The 25,972-nt window shown below is 37.5% G+C and overlaps 1 protein-coding gene and 1 pseudogene across 1 annotated transcript; both read left to right on the top strand.

Moving 5' to 3' along the window:
- The first annotated feature begins 13,380 nt into the window (after positions 1–13,380).
- Positions 13,381–19,312, top strand: LOC111674039 (annotated as a pseudogene).
- Positions 19,313–21,971: 2,659 nt separating this feature from the next.
- On the top strand, positions 21,972–25,209 carry LOC105702743. The gene is made up of 3 exons (XM_023432905.1): positions 21,972–22,156; positions 22,244–22,360; positions 24,275–25,209. The coding sequence occupies exons 1-3, from the start codon at positions 22,007–22,009 to the stop codon at positions 24,356–24,358; spliced, it is 351 nt and encodes a 116-aa protein (XP_023288673.1). The 5' UTR covers positions 21,972–22,006; the 3' UTR covers positions 24,359–25,209.
- Positions 25,210–25,972: the final 763 nt, after the last annotated feature.

Below are 25,972 nucleotides of genomic sequence, written 5' to 3'. Positions count from 1 at the left end.
ACGAGGCAGAAAATTATGATTTATTGCAGTCATAACCTATATCAGATATCCAAATTATCGCAATTACTCAGCGAAAGATTTGACTCGAAAATTAAGAACTTTTGTCCCCTCCGAAAATCGTAATTCTCGACATTTAGCTGAAGGCCAACTTAATTTATAATAATAGTTGACATTATGATTTTAATCGAAGGATTTAAAAACAATCGTTCGTATTTTTTAGATTTATCCGCCCAGTTGGAAGATACAAAATATGAACTGAGGTGCAATTTCCATATGTCATTATTGATAACGAAATTAAATTCATGATTTAATGATCATCGTACTTTCCCCAAGAATTATTACATTTAGTGAAATGGCAAGTATATAAATGCGCCTAAGTAAAATCCTTTTTCAATCACTCGTATTTTTATCTTTAACATTAATTTACACAGTGGCCGAAGTTGGATAGCAAAACTATATACACGATTTAAACGATCATTGCAACGATTATGAGGAATTTGACAAATTGTAACGAGTTTATTGTAACCACTTTGTAACAATGATTGCGCAAATTGGTGATATCATTAGCCTTGTACAGTGTACAATTGCATAATTAAATGCATTTAAAATTGTTTATGGTTCTAGTCTATCTAATTTTAATGTAAGCGCCAATCTATGTGGGGAATAGAAATATAATGACACAAAATATAAACTTTGGTACGATCTTAACATGCTTCTTAGAAAGACATTAGCCTGTGATATCAGTGCCAAGCAATTGAATAAAATCCAGACAATTGCATAATTAAATGCATTTAAAATTGTTTATGGTTCTAGCCTATATAATTTTAATGTAAGCGCCAATCTATGTGGGGAATAGAAATAATGACACAAAATATAAACTTTGGTACGATCTTAACATGCTTCTTAGAAAGACATTAGCCTGTGATATCAGTGCCACGCAATTGAATAAAATCCCGACATTCTCAAGAGGTTCGTGCCAGAACTCATTCGAGTTGCCGAAGTCACGCTAACGTACATGTAAAAACTGTTAGTTTATATCTTTCTAAAAAAGAACCGCCTCGATAGTATCCACGATTACGCCCTGGTAGCATAGAATAATTTATAAATATTTCTTTGTGCCACATAACTTGGCTTAGTGTGTCATCCTGAGTCATTCGTTGTTTCTTGCAGAGCTACAATTACAAGGTCTTGAAGAAGCACCTTGTACGATACGAAGACTCGTCTATTCACGACGCTTACGTCTTTTTACTCTGTCGTGAATATATGCAGGTGGTCATTNATAATATTCTTAAGTAAATATTTTGCAAATATTTCAAATGTCTGGTAAATATTTACAAAATGTACGATATTCGTTAAATACGTAGGAAATATAATAGAAATATATCATACTACTAGGGGTATTTATCTTCAACTTTTTATTCCTCCTCTTATTTTAATTCTTCACCTTTTCGTTCTTTTCCTTCTTCCTTTTCGTCCTCGGCCTTTTATTCTTGTTTTTGTTTCTCCTTTTTTTCAATTCTTGGGTCAATTTCGTTCTACGATTTAACACTAACTTCGCCAATAAATCTTTGAATTTGGCCTGGGTCCAACAAGAGTTAGTATCTTCTTCCTCGTCATTTCTCGTCTCGTTGGCCACTCTCGTTCTCGAGCCAATTCCAACGTACGCAAGATCTAAATAAATGGGACAAGCTCGTGTTTTAATTTAATATTCGTTGGCAAAGTGGCTCCTTGACGCAGCCTTTTCCCATGCAGAGATTTTCTCATCTCAGTCTCTTATAAATTATACTCGTGTCTCTGAAAAATAAATACATATGTGTATGCAAACACTATCTAATAATTTTCGGTCGTGACGTATTTACTGTCTCATGCATAAATAATTATCTCCTATTTATGAGCACGTACCTAAATAGTGATTTGTTTATATGCGTACGGTTACATTAAAAATATCTTACATATTTATATAAAAATTCCCGTGTATATGCATAATGTATTTTTTCTTATCTGTCGGAAAAATTTTTAAAGGATGTCAAATGTACCATAATTATATAGTATAGAAATGTACATTATCGGAATACGTGGCATGACCTGGCAGTCGTATATACGGAATTTCCTGACAAAATTTTAAAAATGCAAGAGCGAATCTCACAAAAAGAGGAAAACCTTGAAGAGTGCCCTGCATTTTGCATTTTGCATTTTTAAATTAAACGAACTCGGTGGATCTCGCATTTTTACATTTATTCGCATAAGCTTTGTATCTTACGAAAACATCAGTAAATAACAATTTAAATTAACTTAATTTAAATTAGAAGCCACATGTTTAACCTATATTTACGGGCATAAATTTTGCATTTTTTACCGAATTTTGCCACGCGGACCACATTTTAAAGACAGATGTATGCCGAAATTTTTAATTTCTCAATATGCAATATCTGTCAATAAATATATTTTATAATGATTAATTCGCGTATCAATTTATAAACGGTGGTTACACATCACGGATACCTATTACGATGCATTACAGGAATGCATCTGCACCTTGCAGTCGCATATAAGAAAGTTGCAGATAAAATATATGACGCATCCCGCGAAAGAAGAAAACCTGAGGAGGAAAGCCTTGAAGAGTACCCTGCATTTTGCATTGTTAAACTAAATAAACAAATAAATCTGGAATATTCACATTGAATTCACGTAAATTTTTCCATCTTAAATAAACGCCAACAAAATCGCAATTTCAAATAAACCTTATTCGAAATAAAGTCCACGTTATTAACCTATATTCGCGCACATAAATTTTACATTTTTTTACTAAATTTTTCAACGCAGACGTTTTTAAACAAAGTACCCGCCTAAATTGTAAATTTCTCAATACACAATATCTGTCAATAAATACATTTTATATTTATTAAGGAGTTATACTACCCAGGCGCACTAAAAAACGAAGCTTTTTCAGGAATTCTTTTCTCTATTACTAAGCAATGAATCAAAATAAACTTTTGAGACTTTATTCTATGTGTATTAAGGTTTACAAAAATATTTTTTATTTACATTAAGGGTACAAAATGGCGTCGTGGTACTATGTAACTTGAAAAAATATTTTTCCGATGAAGGAAAAACGGTGTACACGGTTAGCAGTCTACAGGCGCCAGCTAAAGGAAAAGAAAAATTTTTTTTCTTAATCTACATTAGTTTTTCTTTGGAAGTACCCGAGATTTTTAATTTTTTGTTGAAAACCCACAAATTGGCATCAATTTAGATTTTTTCCTTTTCCTCTCAGTAAAAAATCAACCTCAAATTGTTTATTGCAATTGTAATTATTTATCAATCGTAAAAATCGCGTGTACTTCGATAGATAATCTATCTCAGAAGCTGCAGTTAAAATGTCAAGTCCGTCGGATAAAAAATGAGTAAGCTGCGCTGTACACAAATTCGAAAGACATAGTTACGAGAAAAACGCGTTCCAAGTGCTGCGCGCAGCTGAAAATAAGCTATAAAAATTGTAAAATTACTCAAAAATAGTTTTTGAATATCATTTTTTAATAGTTTATGAATCATTTAAGCGAATAAAAAAAAGTTTCCTGGGCAGTGTAACCCCTTAATACGCGTTTCAATTTATGAACGGTGGTTACGCACTACGGATATACCTACAACAATGCACTATAGGAATGCATCTACCTTGCACTCGCATATGAGGAATTTGCGGAGGAAATATATGGGCGGATCCCGCGAAAGAGGAAAACCTGAGGAGGAAAGGCTGATCGGAGCATTACGGAAAGACTTTGGTCGGCTCCAGGAGCGATCGTCGTAGCTGATGTCACCGCCCATAGCGGTCCAGCAAGCCACCTCCGCAGGCAAACGTTGACGCAGTTCTGCGATAAAAAGTCGAAGAACACACGGGGGAAGGCATTTCCGCTGGCCGCGCGCACATAACCTCTCCTAGAATTTTCTTCACTCCGTACATACCGCAGGAAGTCCCGAATAAGTTGCGGTTGTTATCAAACTGGGACTAATGGGCCGGGTTGCAGGATGCGAAAAGATCTGTATCACCGTGGGACAGTTTCTCTAGAGTTTATAGAAATACCTTAAAATAGAGGTACAAGAGAATTGGATACTCTGAGACTTAAGGGGATGTGAAAGTGGCATCCAAAAGCTCAATCGTTCATCAAACTTTACAGCGTGAACATAAAGGCTATAAGGAAGGTCTTGACACTCATGAAGATTCAATTTTTATAAGATATTTTGAAAATACCTATAAACAAATATTTAAACAATTGACATTTTTTGGATGCCAAGACCTTCCTTATAGCCTCCATATTCATATTGTCCAGTTTGAAGCGATTCGATACACTGAGGTCAGAGAAAAATTTCATAATCGAGATCTTTCTGACGACACTTTGATATCACCTTAAGGGGATGTGAAAGTGGCATCCGAAAGCTCAATCGTTCATAAAACATTTCTACGAGCTGGAGGTCTCAAATCGTTTCATATTTTAAACGTGAATATGGAGACCCTAAGGTAGGTCCTGAAACTCGGGAAATTTCATTTTTTATAAACTACTTTTAAAATACCTATAAATAAATTTTAAAGGAATTGAAATTTCGTGAGTTTCAGGACCTTCCTTATAGTCTCCCTATTCACGTTGTAACGTTTCAAACTATTCGGTAAACCGAGTTGGGAGAAAAGTTTTATAAACAAAACCTCTTCGACGCCAGTTTCACATCACCTTAAGGGGATGTGAAAGTGCCATCAGAGGGTTCGATCGTTCACGAATCGAGTATACCAAATCTTTTCAAACTTCGCAAGGATGAATATAAAGGCTAGAAACAAGGTCCTGAAACTCGCGAAATTTCATTTTTTGTATAAAAAAATTTTTTTGAAAATATCTATACATCTAAAACTAAAACATCCTGCCAAAAACAGTTCTATTGGCAGTTTTGTAAACCCGGGACAATTTACCCCACTTTACCCTATGTATTTGGCACAAAACTCAGCCGCGTTTTAAAGTGACGTCGAGCCGATGGAGAGGGAACTAAAAAACGAGGCGACGAGTAAACCAATGAATACCGTACGCGAGTTTCATTGGGAATGTCGGACACGGGTTCGTCTTGAAACGCCGCGAACAGGTTTCGAGACGTCTTCTGGGTCATCGTGGTTCTTACAGGTGCGGTAATGAGGCCCCGTTCGTCGAACCCAAAGTGTCCCGAATAAGTAATAAGCGGCTCTTTCCTCGTACAGAAACCATCCCGTAGCTGCTCGTATGTGGACGCGATCGGCAGATATTTTTTAAATGAAAGTTATATTCGAAAAGTTATGAAGTTGTCAACGTGGCTTTTACAGGTGCAATAATAAGAACTCGTTCGACGAACCCAAAGTGTCCCGAATAAGGAATAAGCGGCTCTTTCCTCGTACAGAGACCATCCCGTAGCTGCTCGTACGTGGACGCGACCGACAGATATTTTTCAAATGAAAGTTATATTCAAAAAGTTATGAAGTTGTCAACGTGGTTTTTACAGTTGCAATAATAAGACTTCGTTCGACGAACCCAGTGTCCCGAATAAGTAATAAGCGGCTCTTTCCTCGTACAGAAACCATGCCGTAGCTGCTCGTATGTGGACGTGATCGACAGATAATTTTTAAATAAAAGGTATATTCAAAAATTTATGAAATTATCAACGTGGTTTTTACAGGAGCAATAATAAGAACTCGTTCGACGAACCCAAAATGTCTCCAATAAGTAATATGTGGACGTATGTGGACGCGATCGACAGATATTTTTTTGAATAAAAGTTATATTCAAAACGGCATAAAGTTGTCATCGTCGTTCTTACAGGAAGATTAATGAGACCCCGTTTGACGTAACCAAAGTGTCCTGAATGAAATAAGTAACTTTCCTCGTACCAAAACCATCCCATAACTACTCGTATGTGGACACGACAGGCAGATATTTTTTAAATAAAAGTTATATTCAAAACGTCATGAAGTTATCAACGTGGTTTTTACAGGAGCAATAATAAGACTTCGTTCGACGAACCCAAAGTGTCCCAAATAAGTAATAAGCGGCTCTTTCCTCGTACAAAAACCATCCCGTAGCTACTCGTACGTGGACGCGACCGAAAGATATTTTTTAAATAAAAGTTATATTTGAAACGTCATGAAGTTATCATCGGCGTTCTTATAGGAGGAATAATGAGGCCCCGTTTGACGAACCCAAAGTGTCCCAAATAAGTAGTAAGCGGCTCTTTCCTGATACTAAAACCATCCTGTAGCTACTCGTACATGGACGCGATTGACAAACATATTTTAAAAATAAAAGTGATATTCGAAACATGAGATTGTTATCGTACTTCGTACAGGTCCAATAATGAGGCCCCATTTGACGAAACCAAAGTGTTCCGAATGAATAATAAATAAATAAAACTGAGTGAGTAATAAAAAAATTAAACTTTTTTCTCGTATAAAGACCATCTCGTAGCTACTCATGCAGGTCACTAAATGTAGCATCCCGGTCTAAAAAAAAATCATTTTCTCGTAAAGGGTAAGAGGTCAAAATTTCTTTCTCTTTGCTCTTGAGAGCTCATAAGTAGTTCATAAATATGGACCGGAAGTCCATAATTCTGGCCATGGTGGGGGTGTTACTTTCAATAACTTTACTCATACGTGGACTGAGAAAAAAGAAATTCATTGTACCAAGGAAACATTTCTTTGAATGGTACCAAAGACTATATTTTGTATAATTCAAAGAATGATTATTTGACTAAAATTAGAATAAATTGGATGCAACATTTCTTCAAAATGATGAGAATTTATTCAGTCAAATAACTATTCTTTGATTTATCAAAATATTTCATTGGTACCGTTTAAACATATATTTCTTTGGTTCATTGAATATTTTTTTCTCAGGGTGGACGCGTTCGACAAATATATTTTTTTTAAATACAATTCATATTCGAAATATCATAAAGTTGTCATTGTGATTCTTACAGGCGCAGTAATGAAATCCCGTTGTCACGGAAAAGTTCATCTCACTGTCGCCGAGGTTTCAGAAATGAAAATGAATTCAACTCTTGGAACATAAAAACATTACGAAACTCGGCGAAAGATCTAAACCAAGTTAATGGAATTCAGATTTCTCTTCCGGACGTTAAATGTCTATCAGAGAAGATTACCTTTTTAATATCTTCCGTTCTGTAAATGCAATTACTTCGATCGTGATGAGGCATTATCGGTATCCTAATTTAATTCACAAATTGTCTATTTCTTTACAGTTACGGTTGCTTACAATTACTGCCCCTGTTAATGATGTTTACAAATCTTGCAGTTACATTAGACGTTATCAGTCTGATAGAATGATTTAAATTAGTACGCAATGTATATACAATTTATAAACAAGTTTTCAATTTCATGACATTTATCGGAAATCATTCAAACCTGCTTGTAAAATTGTAAGTCATAATTAAAGACATCTACAAGTATATTTTATTTTTAGCAAACCGCAGCTGAATAAAACATATTCAATACATATTTCATTAATCCGTGAGTTATGTACAGCGATGTATGTTTAACACGTGCATGTACTATACATTTTAATTCTCGAAGTATAAAAATTCATTCCTTCCTGTAAATACGGTTTATATCAGCATTCAAATTACACATTGACATTTAAAATCATCACATACATTGATTACATCTTTCCCATTACACCTGCTTATTGTCCGTTATATTAAACATGTAACCTGCGAGTTATAATTTCCAATTTGTAAAAATCGAATAAAATCCAAATCCTTTGTTTTTCCGACGAGTTTTAAGTCTCTCTCCGATATTGTTCAACTGACTCGAATCTCGGATTCTTTAACCCTTTGGCTACTAAGAGCGTCTAAAGGCGCCCGACGTTTGGTCTAATATTGCCTGCACGGTCAGACGAATTTCGCCCATATGTCGAAATGACTCCATTCAAAGGGTTAAAGAGGACCCCGAGGAGACGCGACACCTCGATTGCGGGATATTTTTGGTGAACTTTTCGCTAATAATTGAAAGACATTTACTTGATAAAACCTGGAAAGAGATCACCTTAACCCTTTTGCTACTAAAAGCGCCTAAAAGGCGCCCGACGTTTGGTCCAATATTGCCTGCACGGTCAGACGAATTTCGCCCATATGTCGAAATGGCTCCGTGTTCAGAGGGTTAAACAACATTAATGTCGGCTTATGTTTTTCATATCTTGAGATGCAATCCATGTCCCGGTATCTGCAAAGACGCAAGTCGCATTCGTAATCTTGTTTTCTTGAGAATCTCTGCCCGACTTTGACCCATAAGAGGGGAAATAATGAATGAACATACGATTTACTACCAGACCTTAACAAATAATTACGATGTACCAGAAAGACAGTCGACATTTAAAAATCTAAAATGAAGTGGAATCTTTAATAATTTCCTTTTTACAAAAATCTCTTCACCTTCGATAAGCTATTTTGAACCTTCTGCAAGGAACTCGGTTAATAAATATATCGTTATAAGGGTTGTGAATAATTTTTTCCTGAATTTAATATCTTGAGGCCCTCTGCACGACTTTGAACGACAAGAAGAAAGGAAAAAAAATTAATATGATAGGAAAGGGCCATTATGGGTCATCAAGGGTCATCATATACTATATACATAAAACGAAAAAATATTTATATAATTTTTCTCCAAACTGGGTGTACCGAATCATTTGAAACTTCAGCACGTGATTATGAAGATCCTAAGGAAGAACGTGGGGCTCGAGTTTTATAATTTCATAAATTCCTTAGGACCTTCATAACCATATGCTGAAGTTTCCACTGATTCGGTGCATCCAGTTTCGAGAAAAGTTATATAAATATTTCGACGTTATATATAATAATAAACGATGTTACATATAATAATAATAATAAACTATTAAACTTTGAATGACGACAATGTTTAAATTTCGAAAACGAGGAGTAATTTATAAGAATATTTTTTTATATTTATGAAATTCTCCTCGCCTTCAAATCTTTGCTATATATCTTGGAGAAATGTTTTATAAATATTTCGACGATTTATACATGTATATAGAATGATCCTTTCATATCATCTTAATGATCAGATAATTTTCTATCGCACGGCCTTAACAAACTATTAAACTATGAATAACGACAATGTTTAAATTTCGAAAACGAGGAGAAGTAATTTTTAAGAATATTTTTTCTGTATTTATGGAACTCTCCTCGCCTTCAAATCTTTGCTGTATATCTTGGAGAAATGTTTTATAAATATTTCGACGTTTTATATATGTGTACACAATGATCCTTTCATATCATCTTAATGAGCAGGTAATTTTCTATCACACAACATTAATAAACGATTAAAGTATGAATAACGACAATGTTTAAATTTCGAAAACGAGGACGAGTAATTTATAAGAATATTTTTTTATATTTATGAAACTCCCCTCGCCTTCAAAACTTAGCTGTATATCTTGGACGGGGAAATCCGATTGAAAAATTTCTATTTTTATAATGATCATGAATATTTATCCGGATTTCGAGCGTGGTTAAGCACTGAGATGGCCTTATGCGTGCTTTTCCTGTAATACCACGTAAGAAAGGCGCGTAAAAGAGTACCGCGAGTTGTAAGCCGTCTTCGCACTTGCCGAGCGCACGCTTATATTTAACGCCGTGACATTCGCGTGATGTTATAGCCACGAAAGGCACGCAGACCTCGAAAGGTCAGCATCGATCTCCCTCCATGAACAGTCTTTTATGATTTATGCTGCGAGCTACGGAACACTGACAGATTTCTACCTGTTAAATACTTTGCGGATAAGTTATCATGCACCCGGCATTGAATTTCTTTACCGAACGCGTATACATTTTGAACAACACTTTGGGCTCAACATAGTTTGAAAGTTCTTTATTGTATGCCTCCCTTAAATCGTATTTCATGATTTACGCTGCAAACTGAAGGACACTGACAGATTTTTTATCTGTTAAGTCCTTGCGGATATGTTATCAATGAAGCGTTGAATTTGTTTATTAAAGGCTTATTAATTTTCGACAGCCATTTTGGTATCAATGGATTTTTAAATTCTCCGTTAGGTCTCCCTCTCTAAATCGTATTTCATGATTTATGCTGCAAACTGATGAACGCTGACAGATTTTTTTATCTGTTAAGTCTTTGCGGATATGTTATCAATGAAACATTGGATTTATTTATTAAGGGCTTATTCAATTTCTACGGCCATTTTGGTATCAATGGATTTTAAAAATTCTCCGTTAGGTCTCCCTCTTTAAATCGTATTTCATGATTTATCCTGCAAACTGATGAACGCTGACAGATTTTTTTATCTGTTAAGTCTTTGCGGATATGTTATCAATGAAGCGTTGGATTTATTTATTAAGGGCTTATTAATTTTCGACAGCCATTTTAGTATCAATGGATTTAAAAAATTCTCCGTTAGTTCTCCCTCTTTACATCTTATTTCATGATTTATGCTGCAAACTGATGAACGCTGACAAATTTTTTATCTGTTAAATCCTTGCGGATATGTTATCAATGAAGCCAGCGTTGGATTTGTTTATTAAAGGCTTATTAATTTTCGACAGCCATTTTGGTATCAATGGATTTTAAAAATTCTCTGTTAGTTCTCCCTCTTTAAATCGTATTTCATGATTTACACTCCAAGCAATAGATTTCTAGCTGTTAAACATTTCTCGGATCTGGTTCTGAAACCGTTTATGGAGAGCTTACGTCACATTTTTATAGCATTTTTAGTACCTCCGATGTATAAAAAGCCAAACGTAAATATCTGCGCACTCATACCACTCATATATTTTGAGACAGTACCTCTTGACTGTACAAGTTAGCGATAACACATTTTACCTTTTTTTTTTTTTATTATTTAACTAGATATTTCCTTACCAGATTTCATACTAATTTATTCAATCTTCATAACTGATACAAGAATAATTTCTATCGCCAAAGCATTTCTCACGAAATTTCTCCAAGTGTCCCAAAACATACGAACAGTACTGTAAATGATTATTAGAAATCCCATTAAAAAAGTATTGATGTCAATGTTCCAGTTGCATCGAAATAACTTGGAAATGTCAATACATTAACCTACATTCAACATCATTCACTCACAACACACATCTCATTAGCAATAAATTCTGGTATATAATACAACGATGATCGTTTATTTAATTATTGTTTTTATAATGTGGCAATGCAACCTTTATATGTTGATACCGCCACCGTTTCTTGCAAAAAAAATATAAGATCAAACAATTTCTTTCTCTCGCGCGAAAAAAAAATAGTAATAAATTAGTAATAAATTGTGCAATAAATTCTACTGAATTGTGCTAAAGTGAAAGCTTTATGTACACTTCTTTATAGCAATTTCGATACCTCTGGCATGAACATTCGCGTGGGAATGTCCTTTACGTGAATTCCTAAATTAATCTTAGGTTTTAAGGTGAAGTGAAACACGTCGAGGAACTTGACCGACGTCGATAAAGAAGATTTTTGTAAATACCTACGTCGCCGACGTTCGTTTTTATATCGACAGCTGTGTCGAATAATATTGGGTATTGTACCAAATGGCATACTCCACCTGTCGTTTTCGTACAATAATTATAAATAAATCGAAGTAAAACTCCAGAAATCCTCTGGATTCATGTTTTCTGAGGCCCTAATTGACTGCAGAGAGACACCCTGCGCCATCTGTGATTTCCAGGTCAATTAAATTTTCACTCCCAGACCTCGTATTCCCATCGTTTTAGCATAGAAGCGCATACAACACTTTTTTTGCCTTTATCCCGTTCAAATGCGAGTTTATCGATTACCAGAGTGTTCTAAATGGTCGTAAAATTGTCCTGACCCTTTCGTCTCTCATATCAGAGCCTTCAATAATTGTATATTGATCGAAATATGAGAGCGCGACGCCACTTTGGTTCTGGTATGGGCTAAGTTAAAGAAATTTTTTGAAAAAAATCCAAATTTTCAATGTGTCAGGACAATTCTTAGATGATCACGAGTCATGTGTCAAAGTTTCGGACAGTTTGGTCCAATACCCTTAAAAAAAAAGTGTTGTATTCGAATCGACTTATTTGAGGGGGACTTCACTTCACCTTAAGCGTTCAATAATTCTCGAGGACGGTTCAACGAACTTCGACTACGTACACATAACGTTGCAACTTTATTTTGTTTATCGGGACTTTCGAATGACCCCTTGCAGAATTCCCCGGAATGAATCGAGGCATATGTGGAGCGTGTATCGCGGGACTTGTGATCAATGTCGTTTTCACAGCGACTGGTGAAAGTACGCTTTTTAACCACTCTCTGTACTTCGTACGTTCAATAGCGAACATGCGACCGGCCTATGTTTGCGTAATTTCGCACCTATGCACTCGCTGACTTACGTTCTCCATAAAGGTAATCCATTCTATGCATTCCTACATGCGTTAAAGTGATACGAGTCCTTCGGAGTTCTTTAAAAAACCACGCAATGTCCGCCATTTTGTTCTTTCGAAGGAGACGAGAAAGGCCTAAAACTTGAAAAATTGTTTATTTTCGCCCCGGTAAACACTCCTTCGGATGGCATTAAAGCCCTAAATAATAATACAAGTAATTTCGCATTCATTAACTCGCTGACTTACGTTCTCCATAGAGGTACTCCACTCTATGCATTCCTACATGCGTTTAAGTGATACGAGTCCTTCGGAGTTCTTTAAAAAACCACGACAATGTCCGCTATTTTGTTCTTTCGAAGGAGACGAGAAAGGCCTAAAACTTGAAAGTATCATTTTAAGAAGTAATCGTTACCACGTCCTTCGGAGTTCTTTAAAAAACCAGGCAATGTCCGCCATTTTGTTCTTTCGAAGGAGACGAGAAAGGCCTAAAACTTGAAAGTATCATTTTAAGAAGTAATCGTTACCACGAGATTAATTCTTCGACGCCACTTTCATCTCACGTTAAATGTTATCCTTTGTGCCGAAATATTTATATAAAACGTTAATTGTTTATTCTCGCCTCGATAAATACGCCCTCGGATGGCATTAAAGCCCTAAATAATACAAGTAAAGCAAGAGAAACCATGGAAACAACCACAATCACCACGGTCACGAGGTTTGATCGATTTTCTTATGTACGTCAATCGCCATCCGAACATCTCTTCGTCCTCCTCTTCAGAAACATCCAAATGCCTTCATACGGCTAAAATAATATTCCTTGAAATGGCATTAAACTTCTAAATAATTCAAGTGAAGCAAGAGAAACCATGGAAACAACCACAATCACCACGGTCACGAGGTTTGATCGATTCTCTTACGAACTTCAATCACCATCCGAACATCTCTTCGTCGTCCTCTTCAGAGGCATCTAAAATGCCGGGAAAGAAGGTCACTCGGCCAGCCAGTTGGCTGCTGGACGAAAATATCGAGGGAGTGTTGCGGCTCTCCCTGAAACAAGAAACCCAAGAAAAGCTGTGTTGCGAGGTCGGAAGGCACGTTTTCCTAGAGTACCCCTGGACGTACGTCCCATGGGAGAACATAAGGAACCTGGCAAGCCAAGAAACCTCCGAATTCGCGGATCATCGAGCTCGGATCGAGCTATATCCAGGAGAAACGTTCCTCCTGGGGTACGCATCGGAAGAGCTCTTCTCCAACACTTTTGCGATCTGTTTAACCCTCGAAGCGAGGGATGCAGTTCGGTCCAGGAACCGGAAGATCAGCCAGGGCCTCCTCCGCAGGGTGAGGAAAATGGTGGAAAAGGTCCCCAGGTCCTGGACCTCGAAGGGAAGCGAATTAGAGCTGGAAGACGAGTTCTTGAAGTCCAACAGACCTCTCATCGAGGTCCAGATCAGTCTCCCCGTTGGTGTCCTAGGTCAGCCTCGAAAGCTCTCCGACAGGACCTCCGGGGACGCTCGAGACGGGTGCACCGGCATCCTCCCGAAATCTGGGGAATTCAGAAACATCCTCGTTAGGACCACCTCGAAGATGGTGCAGACCAAGACCCCAGGGATGGAGATAAAGGCGCAGACTAATCTGCAGCTTCCCAAGAACGCCTGGACCGATTATAAATATGAATTCGAGGTCCCGGAAGTCGAACAAGCGGTTTCGAGGGGTTAGTAGCTTGTGAAATGCATTCTAATCGGAACGAGTTTAAGGTGATGTGAAAGTAGTCTCGAAGAGTTCTCATTCATAAAACTTTTCTCCAAATTGAGGGTACTGAATCGATTCAAACTTTACAATATAAACATGGGGAGTACAAGGGAAGGTCCTGAAACTCATGAAATTTCAATTTTTTTTTAGTTGATAGATATTTTTAAGGGATTAGTAGGTTGTGAAATGCATCCTAATCGGAACGAGTTTAAGGTGATGTGAAAGTAGCCTCAAAGAGTTCTCGTTCATAACACTTTCCTCCAAACTGAAGGTACTGAATCGATTCCCACTTTACACTATAAATATGGAGAGTACAAGGGAAGGTCCTAAAACTCATGAAATTAAAATTTTTTTTTTTAGTTGTTACATATTTTTAAAATTAATTGTAAAAAATGAAATTTCATGAGGGTCAGGACCTTTCTTATAGCCTCCACAATCATGTTGTAAAGCTTGAAACGATTCGGCACATCCAATTCGGATAAAAGTTTCATGAACGATTCATCAGATGTCACTTTGACATCCCCTTAAGGTGATACGAAAATCGCATCCGAAGGGTCACAATCTTTTATGACACTTTTCTGCAAACTGGGTGTATCGAATCGTTTTACAGTTTTATGACGTGAATAGGAAGGTTCTAAGAAAGATCGTGACGCCTAAGACATTTAATTTTGTATACACAATTTAAACAATGTACGCAAATTAAACAATAGTACTTTCCTTAAGGTGTTGATATTCACGTGGTATAATTTCAAGCGATTCGGTACACCCAGTTCAATGAAGAGTAAATATGGAGGCCCTGAAGAAGGTCCTGACACCCATACAATTTCCTTTTTTCTACGAGTTTACAAACATTTAGTACATTTTTCGTAAAAATTTAAATTTTCTTCTCGGGATCTCAATATTTACATGGTAAAATTTCCGACGATTCGGTGCATCCAGTCCAATGAAAAGTTTCATAAATTATCGTCACCTCGGATGCCACTTTCATATCACCTTAAATTATCCGTAAAACGTTTAACAAGACTGCTGTGTAAGCAAAATGTCCCAGACCTTTTGAATTTATTGTAAACTCCCTATTAAATCGCATTTCACAACCAACTCCCTCCAGGTAGCAAGGATACCGCTGAAGAAGCGGAGATTAGGGAAAGGACCAACCTGGAGGTCTTCCTAGAGACGAGATCGCAGAGAATCCTGGACTCCGTTGCATATAATTCGGTGATCGACCTCCATTCGCAAGACGTGGATCGATTGGTGTTGGATAAGGTCAAGGATACAAGGCCAAAAGAGGCCCTGATGTACCAGGAGTGCACATCCTTCATAGATCTCGAATCCACGGAAGGGAAAAGAATTTCCAGCGTCTCTTGACATCCACTTTTCCAGGACATCCTGGCCGTGTCCTACGTTAAGCATCCACCGTCAATTCTTTTAAAATCCTCGGACCGTGAATTAAAATCCGTGCCTGAGTCGGAGTACCCTGGAGTGGTGCTCATCTGGTCCTTCGAGGACCCTCTTCGGCCTTTGCTGATCCTGGAGGACTTTAGAGAAGTCCATTGCGTGTCCTTCTGCCCATTCCGCCCTGAGATCGTCGTTGGTGGAACCTCGACGGGCCAGCTCGTTTTCTGGAACCTGAAGAATTATTTCAAGGATCGGGAAGATCTCGAAGAGGTACTCGAAAGGATCTCCCCCGTTGCTGCAAGCAGCAGGAACAAGTCCCATGGTCTACCTGTTCGGGACATCCACTGGATTTCACCTGGCTGTAAAATAGAATCCGATGGGAGAATATCCCAGGAAGATGGAAATCGAACTCAGCAATTCTTCACGGCATCCGAAGATGGATCCATCATGGTCTGGGACTTCCACTTCAAACCAAATGCATCTCCCAGGAGTCCAAGGTCCCCGTACTCCCCCAGGTCTCCGGTCTTCTCTCAGACAATTCTTCAGGATGACATCGAAAGCCTGGACGAGAACCTGCAACCAGTTTACAGGATGTACCTTCAGGTACGCCCAGAAAAATACTTGGTTGAATCGATACAATTTTTTTTTTTTTCATCCATTCATAGAATATCATCATATGGACAACCAAATAATTGCTCGACGTGACAAAATTCATGAAACCTTTCTCTGAACTGAATATACACCAAATCCTTTCAATCTTCACAGTGGATATAGAGACTTTAAGGAAGGTCCTAACATTCGTAAAATTTCATTTCTTTATAAAAGATGTTAACACGGATGAACAAATTTTAAAAAAATTGAAATTTCATTGGTGATATTAAGTCTCTATGATGAATTTTGTCACGTCAACCAAGTATTCGGTTGTCCATATAAAAATCTTATTCTATGGTTGGACCAAAGAAAATTGTATTGATTCAACCATTTTTTTTTTTGCGGGTCGTTAAAAAATTTCTATCAAGTGGAAATAATTTTCCGGAGAAGAGTTACTCGAGCTGAAGAAAAAGGATCTTAAAAAGGGCGCCCTATACTTGGTATCGATTTGAAAGTATTGAATGAATTATTTATTTATATCGATTTATCCATACCTCCAGGTGTCCAAGAACATAAACTTGACCTTACTCACCATTCACCCTACCTCCTCCAAATTCGACCTATAGTTGAAGAAAAGGGATCTTAAAAATGGCGCCCTGTACTTGGTATCGATTTGAAAGTATCGAATGAATTGTTTATTTATATCGATTTATCCATACCTCCAGGTGTCCAAGAACATAAATTTGACCTTACTCACTATTCACCCTACGTCCTCCAAACTCGACCTATAGTTGAAGAAAAGGGATCTTAAAAAAGGCGCCCTATACTTGGTATCGATTTAAAAGTATCGAATGAATTGTTTATTTATATCGATTTATCCATACCTCCAGGTGTCCAAGAACATAAACTTGACCTTACTCACCATTCACCCTACGTCCTCCAAACTCGACCTAGAAGAGGTCCATGAAGAGGCCAAGGAAACTGGACCTTCGGTGGAGTTAGGGAAAAAAACTGAAAACTTCTCCAGAGCATTTTGGGTGGGATTGGCAGACTCGGATATTTCATTGTGCACCTGGAAGGGCCACGAATTCGACTCGGACGTCACCGACTGGGAACATATGAAGATTTCTTCAGGGCGGATTGTTCATGACGGACCCGTAACAAAAATCCTTCGGTCGCCTCACGTCTCTGGGCTGTTTTTGAGTCTAGGTCAGAGTTGATAAAAGTCGTTTCTTTGAAAAAATCAACAGCCGTAAAGATTACGAATTTGCTAAATTAACATTAACCATTCGAGTAAACCCTTAATTGATTTTCTTTTTATTTTTAATATTCAATGAACATTGAGTATTTCATTTTTGGAAATAAATGTTTTTTAAAGTGTAGGCTCTTCCTCATGCCTCACTTTTATAGGCGCCTTTAGGGATCTTAGGTCTAGGGTGGTTAAGGTGAAGTGAAACACGTCGAGGAACTTGACCGACGTCGATAAAGAAGAATTTTCTAAATACCTACGTCGCCGACGTTCGTTTCTATATCGACAGCTGTGTCGAATAATATTGAGTATTGTACCAAATGGCATACTCCACCTGTCGTTTCCGTACAATAATTATAAAGAAATCGAAGTAAATCTCCAGAAATCCTCTGGATTCATGCTTTCTGGGGCCCTAATTGACTGTAGAGGGACCCCCTGCGCCATCTGTGATTTCCAGGTCAATTAAATTTTCACTCCGAGACCTCGTATTCCTATCATTTTAGCATAGAAGCGCATAAGACACTTTTTTGCCTTTATCCCGTTCAAATACGAGTTTATCGATTATTAGAGTGTTCTAAATTATCGTAAAATTGTCCTGACCCTTTCGTTTCCCGTATCAGAGCCTTCAATAATTGTATATTGATCGAAATATGAGAGCTGGACGCCATTTAAATTCTGGTCTGGTCTAAGTTAAACATATTTTTCCAAAATCCAAATTTTGAATGTGTCAGGACAATTCTTAGATGATCATGTGTCAAAGTTTCGGGCAGTTTGATCCAATACTCTAAAAAAAAAGTGTTGTATTCGAGGAGGGTTTCACTTCACCTTGAAACCGAGTAGGTTTTATGTATTATATTTTATTAACTGGAAAAAGAAAACCCGGAAAAAACCGCTGGTTTTAACCGGAATGGATCGAACTTTGCCAATCCTGATTTCAACCCTGGTTCAGGTGGAAGGGTCTTCGCCCTTTGGAGCGACGAGTATCCGCAGTCTCCCTTGCTGAAGAGGAAGTCGAGGATCCACTACACCGCCGGATGCTGGACCAGCAGACCATCCACCTTCGTGCTCGCTAAATTGGACGGAGAATTGGAAACCTGGGATTTAAACGAGACAACCAACGATCCCATTTTCGTACAAGCTGTATCCGGGAAAGTAGTCACTCACCTGTTCTTCCACGAGACGAAACGCCTAATCGGAGTCTGCGACTATAACGGAGCAGTGAGGACCTTCAAGGAACCCGAAGAGTTTCTGCAAGACACCCCGAAGAGGACTGCTTGGCTCCGGAACTTCGTCTCGAGGGAAATAGGAAGAAAAACGGAGTTTGTCAGCTGGCAGGAGAATTATCTCAAGAATGATAAGAGAGCACTCGAGAGGAAGTCCGCGCGAGTTGCCGAAGAGGCCAAGAGGAAACACGAAGAGGCTAGGCAGAAGTTTCAGAAGGAGCAGGAAGAGTTGGCCAGAGTTGCCGAAGAAATGAGAATCAGGGAGATCAAGCTATCGAAGGATGCCATCTGGAGGAAGAACGATCACGAGAGGATGCAGAAGATCCTCCTGAGGAAGAAAGGATTCTCTCCTAAGGAACTGCTCGAAGTCAAGAGACCCTTGGACCAGTTAAACGAGGACAGAGTCGTCAAGATGGAAAGGGCTGGACAGATTTCCAAGTTCAAAGAGACCTTCTTCAGGGTGGCCGTGGCCTCGAAATTGCCGGAACTTCAGGAAGAGAAGATCGAGCCCAAAATCCAGGAACCGACCGACGATGTCAGTCCGGTCGAGGTCAGAAAACGAGATTTAGGGAATTTTAAAAAATGCCTCGAAGAGGCCAGGGTAGCTCTCAAAAACCCTAATCGGGTTCCCAAATTTCATTGGAAAAATGTTCTCCTGTATCAAAAGTCTTCCGCCCTCCAATTTCCCCGAAAATGATTCCTTTTTGTCTTTTGATAATAACCCAGATGGACAAATTGATGCAAATTTTGCATGAAATTTGACTCGTAAAAGATCATGAAACGAGTCATGAAGGTGTTGCTTGTGAGTCCTTATTTGGAACTCGTATCTGCATTACACAATGACAAGTAAAAAATACTTAAATATGATACAAAGTTAAGTACATGCATTGTCTCGACGTTTATTTGCATATGTGCAACTAAATTTATCTCAAGCTTTGCTGATAAGCAATTGCAACGTCTCCCAGATAGAAATTCATGATCATCATATGATAAGGAAAATCGATTTACGAACAATTTACTGCATGAAATGTCTGCAATATATGTACGCATATTACGCAATTAATTTGAAGGAAAATTTGCGATAAATTTGTCATAAATGGTTGTAGCAATATATTTACCGCATACTCGAGTTATATGCCAGTTATGCCATAATCGACATTTATGAACTGAAAATTTATGGAAAATTTAAGGTCATCCCATGACATTAATTTGCGGACATTGTATGAAGTTAGTTAGTGCCACAAATGTGAGCTAAATATGACGTTGCTCCATGTTCCCATGACTCAAATATGAGCTACAGATACTGCAATTGTTAATCAGCAATGCGTGAGATAAATTTAGCTATACATATGCGGACAAACATCCAGACATTGCATGTACTTAACTTTGTTTCATATTTAAGTATTTTTGGTTCGTCGTTGTGTCCTGCAGATATGAGTTCCAAATGAGGACTCATAAGCAACACCCTCATGACTCATTTCATGATCCTTTATGAGGCAAATTTCATGCAAATTTTGCGTCACTTTATCTATCTGGTCTTTAGCTCATATTTGAGCCATGGCGTAACAAATTTACCGAAAATTCTTTGTAAATCGATCGAAAGCAACACCCTCATGACTCATTTCATGATCCTTTATGAGGCAAATTTCATGCAAATTTTCCGTCACTTTGTCTACCTGGTCCGTAGCTCATATTTAAGCCATGGCGTAACAAATTTACCGGAATTTCTTTATAATTCGATTTTCCTCATCATACGACGATCGCGAATTTCTATCTTGGAATTTAAGAGAACAAGAAAGAAGAACGAAATAATTGGAATTAATAAATTCACAGATATTTGTGGAGGAAGATTCTTATATATTTTATTTCAGCTTGTTTATATAGTACTACTTATACTTTGTAACAATACCTTCCACTTTTTTATTTTTTATTTAGGAATTTATTTCTTGTACCAAGTATTGGTTTATTATGCCTTTGTAACTGGTATAACGATAATTTCCTTCACCGTATCGTTTTTCAGGGAATTTAGTTATTTTACCGAGTGACCTCGAGATATATGAGCGATATCGGACATTAAATCATCGATAGAAGAGGGAAAACATTTTTACAACAATCATCGTTCTAATTTTAGGGACTTCGGTCAGTCTTCGATCAACCGTGACTGTATATGTATAACATTGCAATAAAAAATTCGGCCTTGGACGCGATAAGATAAAAGACATGAGAGCAGCTCGCAAATATGTAGTTCATCACGTCTAATAAATAAATTAGTCATCGCATAATTTAGTTACTAAAGAAACTTTGTAAATTTAACGACATACATTATATGGTAACAATCTCGAAAAAAAATAAAATACCACTTAGACTTAACGCTTGTCTAATTTCCATATCCAATTTCTTCGGTAACATTGTTACAAACTTGTTAGCATTGCAGTTACATAATATTAACATAACATATAACACGTTACCGATGTGTAATGTATACGTTACATTATTCGTTGTATAACAGTGTTATATAGCTACACAGGAAATAGTATTACAAATCATACTTATATATTATATGTATGTTACATGTTACAAATGTTATGTAACGGTTATATTGTTACGTAACGTTTTTGGTGGGTGATCGCTAAGATCCTCTCTCGCTTGTAACACCCTTTTTATTTAATAATAAAAAATAAATGCCTGAACGTTTACTTGTACCCTGTTGGCCTAATTTCAAGGCTTAATTTAATCGTTACCCTAATAACAGAAAATATTTGTCCTATATTTTCTATATATTTAACGAATATCGTACATTTTGTAAATATTTACCAGACATTTGAAATATTTGCAAAACGTTTACTTTAGAATATTATCCCTATAATATTTATATAATATTACCTCCATGTGTTTTCATAATATTTTTCTACCAGATATACAATACATTGCGTTTCATTTTAATACGAGTATTTTTTAAATATTATCCCCCGAATATATTATAAACGTTTTAAAAATACTTAAAATAAAAATCACACGTTTTGCTCCCATAATGAAATAGCGGAATGAAAGTATTACAATAATTTCTCGTCTTTTTTGATACCAAATAAAGTGTGCGATAATAGTCGTGAAGTAAAAAATGTATTTTTATTGTGTTAATAAGTTAAAAAATATAATTTCTATATATGTTTATAAATTATTGAAACTAAATATGTCATTGAGATATTCAAGAAATATTTCAAATATCTTCGAATGAAATCTACAAGAAATCTTAAAAAATCTGTCGCTTTAGATATTTAGCAAAGATTACAAAGAAATATTTAGAAATTATTCTATGCTACTAGGGTACTTTACAATTGTAATATTAAATTAACATTTAAATCGATTTTTCCAGGGCATCGGGATAATTTGCATGGCCTGCGCATCCCCGGCTTACGTTGGGGCGACATATTGGTTTCTCTTCGTGGCAGTCACCGCCTTCATCGCTAGTCTCATCTGGACCTTCATCTATCTTCTTTCCATCCGCGAGGCCCTCAAGTTGCCCATCAACTGGCTCCTCACGGTGAGTCTCTTGGACACGGAGCCTCTCTTATAAATCCGCGGTCTTCGGAGATAAGAACGAATTTTTTATCAATCTTCATCATTTCAGGAGCTGCTAAACACCGCCTTGGAAGCTGCTCTGTATCTGACGGCTTTCGTCGCTCAGCTCTCCTTCTGGGTTGGCCATGGCAGTGCCTTCAGGAGTGCTGCGAACATAGCGGCTGGGGTCAGTATAAAAAACATAAATAAACTTAAGGTGAAGTGAAACACGTCGAGGAACTTGATCTACGTCGATAAAGATGATTTTTCTAATTGCCTACGTTGGCGACGTTCGTTTTTATATTGACAGCTGTGTCGAATTATATTGGATATTGTACCAAATGGCATACTCCACCTGTCGTTTTCGTACAATAATTATAAAGAAATCGAAGTAAATCTCCAGAAATACTCTGGATTCATGCTTTCTGGGGCCCTAATTGACTGCAGAGAGACCCCCTGCGCCATCTGTGATTTCCAGGTCAATTAAACTTTCACTCCGAGACCTCGTATTACCATCCTTTTAGCATAGAAGCGCATACAACACTTTTTTTGCCTTTATCCCGTTCAAATGCGAGTTTATCGATTACCAGAGTGTTCTAAATTGTCGTAAAATTGTTTTGACCCTTTCGTTTCTCATATCGGAGCCTTCGATAATTGTATATTGATCGAAATATGAGAGCTCGACGCCATTTTGGTTCTGGTCTAGGCCAAGTTAAAAAATTGTTTCCAAAAATCCAAATTTTGAATGTGTCAGGACAATTCTTAGATGATCAGGAGTGATGTGTCAAAGTTTCGGACAGTTTCGTCCAATACCCTTTAAAAAAAAAGGGTTGTATTCGAATTGACTGATTTGAATTTGAAGGGGGTTACACTTCACCTTAAGGTGATACGAAAGTGTAATTAAGAAACTCAGCCCTAGTCATTATCTGCGATGATCAGCTTGGTGCATCAAATTGGACAATTTCTGAACCTCTTGAATGTGTGAAGTCAACTTTAACAAGGCCATCGAGATTGGACGATTTTTCTGCGTTTTCTAAGCTATGATATATACATAACAAAAAGTCAAAATATTTATAAAACTTTTCTCCAAACCGTGTGCACCGACTTATCTGAAACTTTAACACGTGGATTATGGAGGCCCTAAGGAATAACGCGCTGCTCGTAAAATTTCTTTTTTCGAGAAAAATGTACTTATCTCGGACAAGAACTAAAAAAGATATTGTTTTTTCTTTTTTTTTTCGAAAAATGAAATTTCACGGGCAGCGCGTTCTTCCTTAGAGCCTTCATAATCATGCGTTAAAGTTTTAGATAATTTAGTGCACACGGTTTGGAGAAAAGTTTTATAAATACTTTAACTTTTTGGTATGTATATATCACACTTTCATATCACATCAAGGTGATATGAAAGGCGCTGAGAGATTTAATCGACGTCGATAAAACGAAATATCGTCTATACCCTTTTTGGTGGTAACGTCATTTCGAATACTCAAGTGGTAACATAAGATGGCGCGTCACGTCGCCGACATTTATATTTATGTTGAAGCCTTTTACAGTCTACGTTGAGAGTTATACGAAATGAAGCGCTCCATATGCCATTCCGGTAAAGCAGTGATAAAGAGATCGACGTCAAACTGTCGAAATCCCGTGAATTCATTATTCTAACGACTGTTTAGGACCAACGTCGCCATCTGTGACGTTTAGCTGCAACTAAATTTTTCCTCTACAAACACGCGTCAGCCCCAAGACGAGCCAGCATTCTCTTGCAATCTTTCGTGAAAGTATTTTCCATATTTTCCCACCTGACTCTGTAATATTAAATTTCTATAGTATTCTAAATAGTTCGAGGTAGGTCCTGAAGCTCTTAATTTACGATTCTACGCTATCAAGAAGCGTGAAACATGAAAAACGTACCCGGACCATGCCATGTTGGTCCATGATACATTTTGTACAAAAAAAACTTATTTGTTTATCATGGACCAATACATTAGTCCGCGAAAGTTGATCGTACGAACTCGAGAATCGGATCCCAGGATCTGTAAATCCCTACTAATATATCTGTTTTAACCCGTACATTAATTTCTATATTTGCATCCTACTCCAGATCTTCGGAATCTTCAACACCTTCGCCTACGCAGCCGGCGCGTACTTCATCTACCTCGTGTGGAAGAACAGCAGCAACCACTGAGAGGACCAGGTCCTGAAGAAGAGCATGTGTGTCGCGACAGCAGCATCAGGACCCAGGCCGAGTCCTGGAGGAAGTTCCCGATGTGGTCTCCCGATTTTCCCGCGGAATGGACACATCGCGCAAAGCTGGTCCCAAACTCGAAAGGACCACGGAGCACCAACTTCGCAGCATAACACTTCGAAATCGTCATATCCACACGCTTTAACGCATAATCCTCGTCGTCCCTGAGTCGAAATTCTGATCCTTATAGCGTCCAATCGTAGGCCTTAAATGGACTTGGGGATGATACAAAGAACGTTAACTCTTCTGTACAATTGAGGTCCTACTTTAAACCTTGAAAGTGGCAGACATTTCCATTTCTTCCACTTGTAGACCTAAAGTAACGCATTCATTTGTATCGAGCAGGACGTACATGGTTCAAAGTGGGATTTAAAGAGGGAAATAGGAGCAAAAAAGGACTTACTTAGGTTCAAGATAAGGTCAAAATTTCGACTTTGGTCGTCCCGTTGCGGATGGCGGTCTAAATAAGGTCCCTTCTTCATCCGATGACCATCCTTCCGGGTCGAATCCCCGTTTTTCCTGTTGAAACGAAGGCAGAATCAGCGCGACCGTTTCCGATAACACGCCGTTGTATTTAATTGTACCATAATGTTTGTTAAGGAATGGACCTCGGCCCGGTCACCTCCGAGGAGCTCTTTGCTGATCGGTCTCTCTCGGTACCGATTTAACGTGCACTCTCTAAGGGGATCTAAAAGTGGCATCCGAACGCTCAATCGTTCATTAAACTTTACAACGTGAACATAGAGGCTATAAGGAAGGTCTTGACACTCATGAAATTTCAATTTTTATAATAAATTATGAAAATACCTATAAACAAATTTTTAAAAAATTGAAATATTTTAGATTTCGATACCTTCCTTATAGGCTCCATATTCATATTGTCAAATTTAAAAAAATTCGATGCACTCAACTCGGAGAAAAGGTTCATAATCGCGACCTTTTTGACGACGCTTTTACATCACCTTAAGGGGATCTGAAAGCTCAATCGTTCATGAAACTTTTCTACGAGCCGGGGGTACCGAATCGTTTCAAACTCTACAACGTGAACACAGAGGCTATAAGGAAGGTCTTGAGACTCATGAAATTTCAATTTTTATGACAAATTAAAAAAAATTGAAATTTTTTGGATTTCGAGACCTTCCTTATAGGCTCCATATTCATATTGTCAACTATGAAACAATTCAATACAATCAGGTCAGAGAAAAATTTCATAATCGAGACCTTTTTGTCGGCACTTTTACATCACCTTAAGGGGATCTGAAAGCTCAATCGTTCATGAAACTTTTCTACGAGGTGGGGGTACCGAATCGTTTCAAACTCTACAACATGAACATAGAGGCTATAAGGAAGGTCTTAACACTCATGAAATTTCAATTTTTATAACAAATTTTTAAAAAATTGAAATATTTTGGATGTCAAGACCTTCCTTTAGCCTCTATATTCACATTGTCAAGTTTGAAACGATTTGATACACACAGTTAAGAGAAAAATTTCATAATCGAGACCTTTTTGACGGCACTTTTACATTACCTTAGGCTTAATCAGTAAATCTTA

The sequence above is a fragment of the Orussus abietinus genome, unplaced genomic scaffold, assembly GCF_000612105.2.
Source record: "Orussus abietinus isolate OABI.00-Male unplaced genomic scaffold, Oabi_2.0 scaffold481, whole genome shotgun sequence".
NCBI lineage: Eukaryota > Metazoa > Arthropoda > Insecta > Hymenoptera > Orussidae > Orussus > Orussus abietinus.
Note: the sequence above shows the minus strand (reverse complement) of the source record. Positions and strands in the feature narration are given on the sequence as shown.

What these genes read in the sequence shown, in the direction of transcription:
- LOC105702743 (XM_023432905.1), top strand. Translation starts at nt 22,007, where the DNA reads ATGGCCTGCGCATCCCCGGCTTACGTTGGGGCGACATATTGGTTTCTC. An exon ending in CCATCAACTGGCTCCTCACG is followed by an intron (nt 22,157 to 22,243) that starts GTGAGTCTCTTG and finishes TCATCATTTCAG; the next exon opens with GAGCTGCTAAACACCGCCTT. An exon ending in CTGCGAACATAGCGGCTGGG is followed by an intron (nt 22,361 to 24,274) that starts GTCAGTATAAAA and finishes ATCCTACTCCAG; the next exon opens with ATCTTCGGAATCTTCAACAC.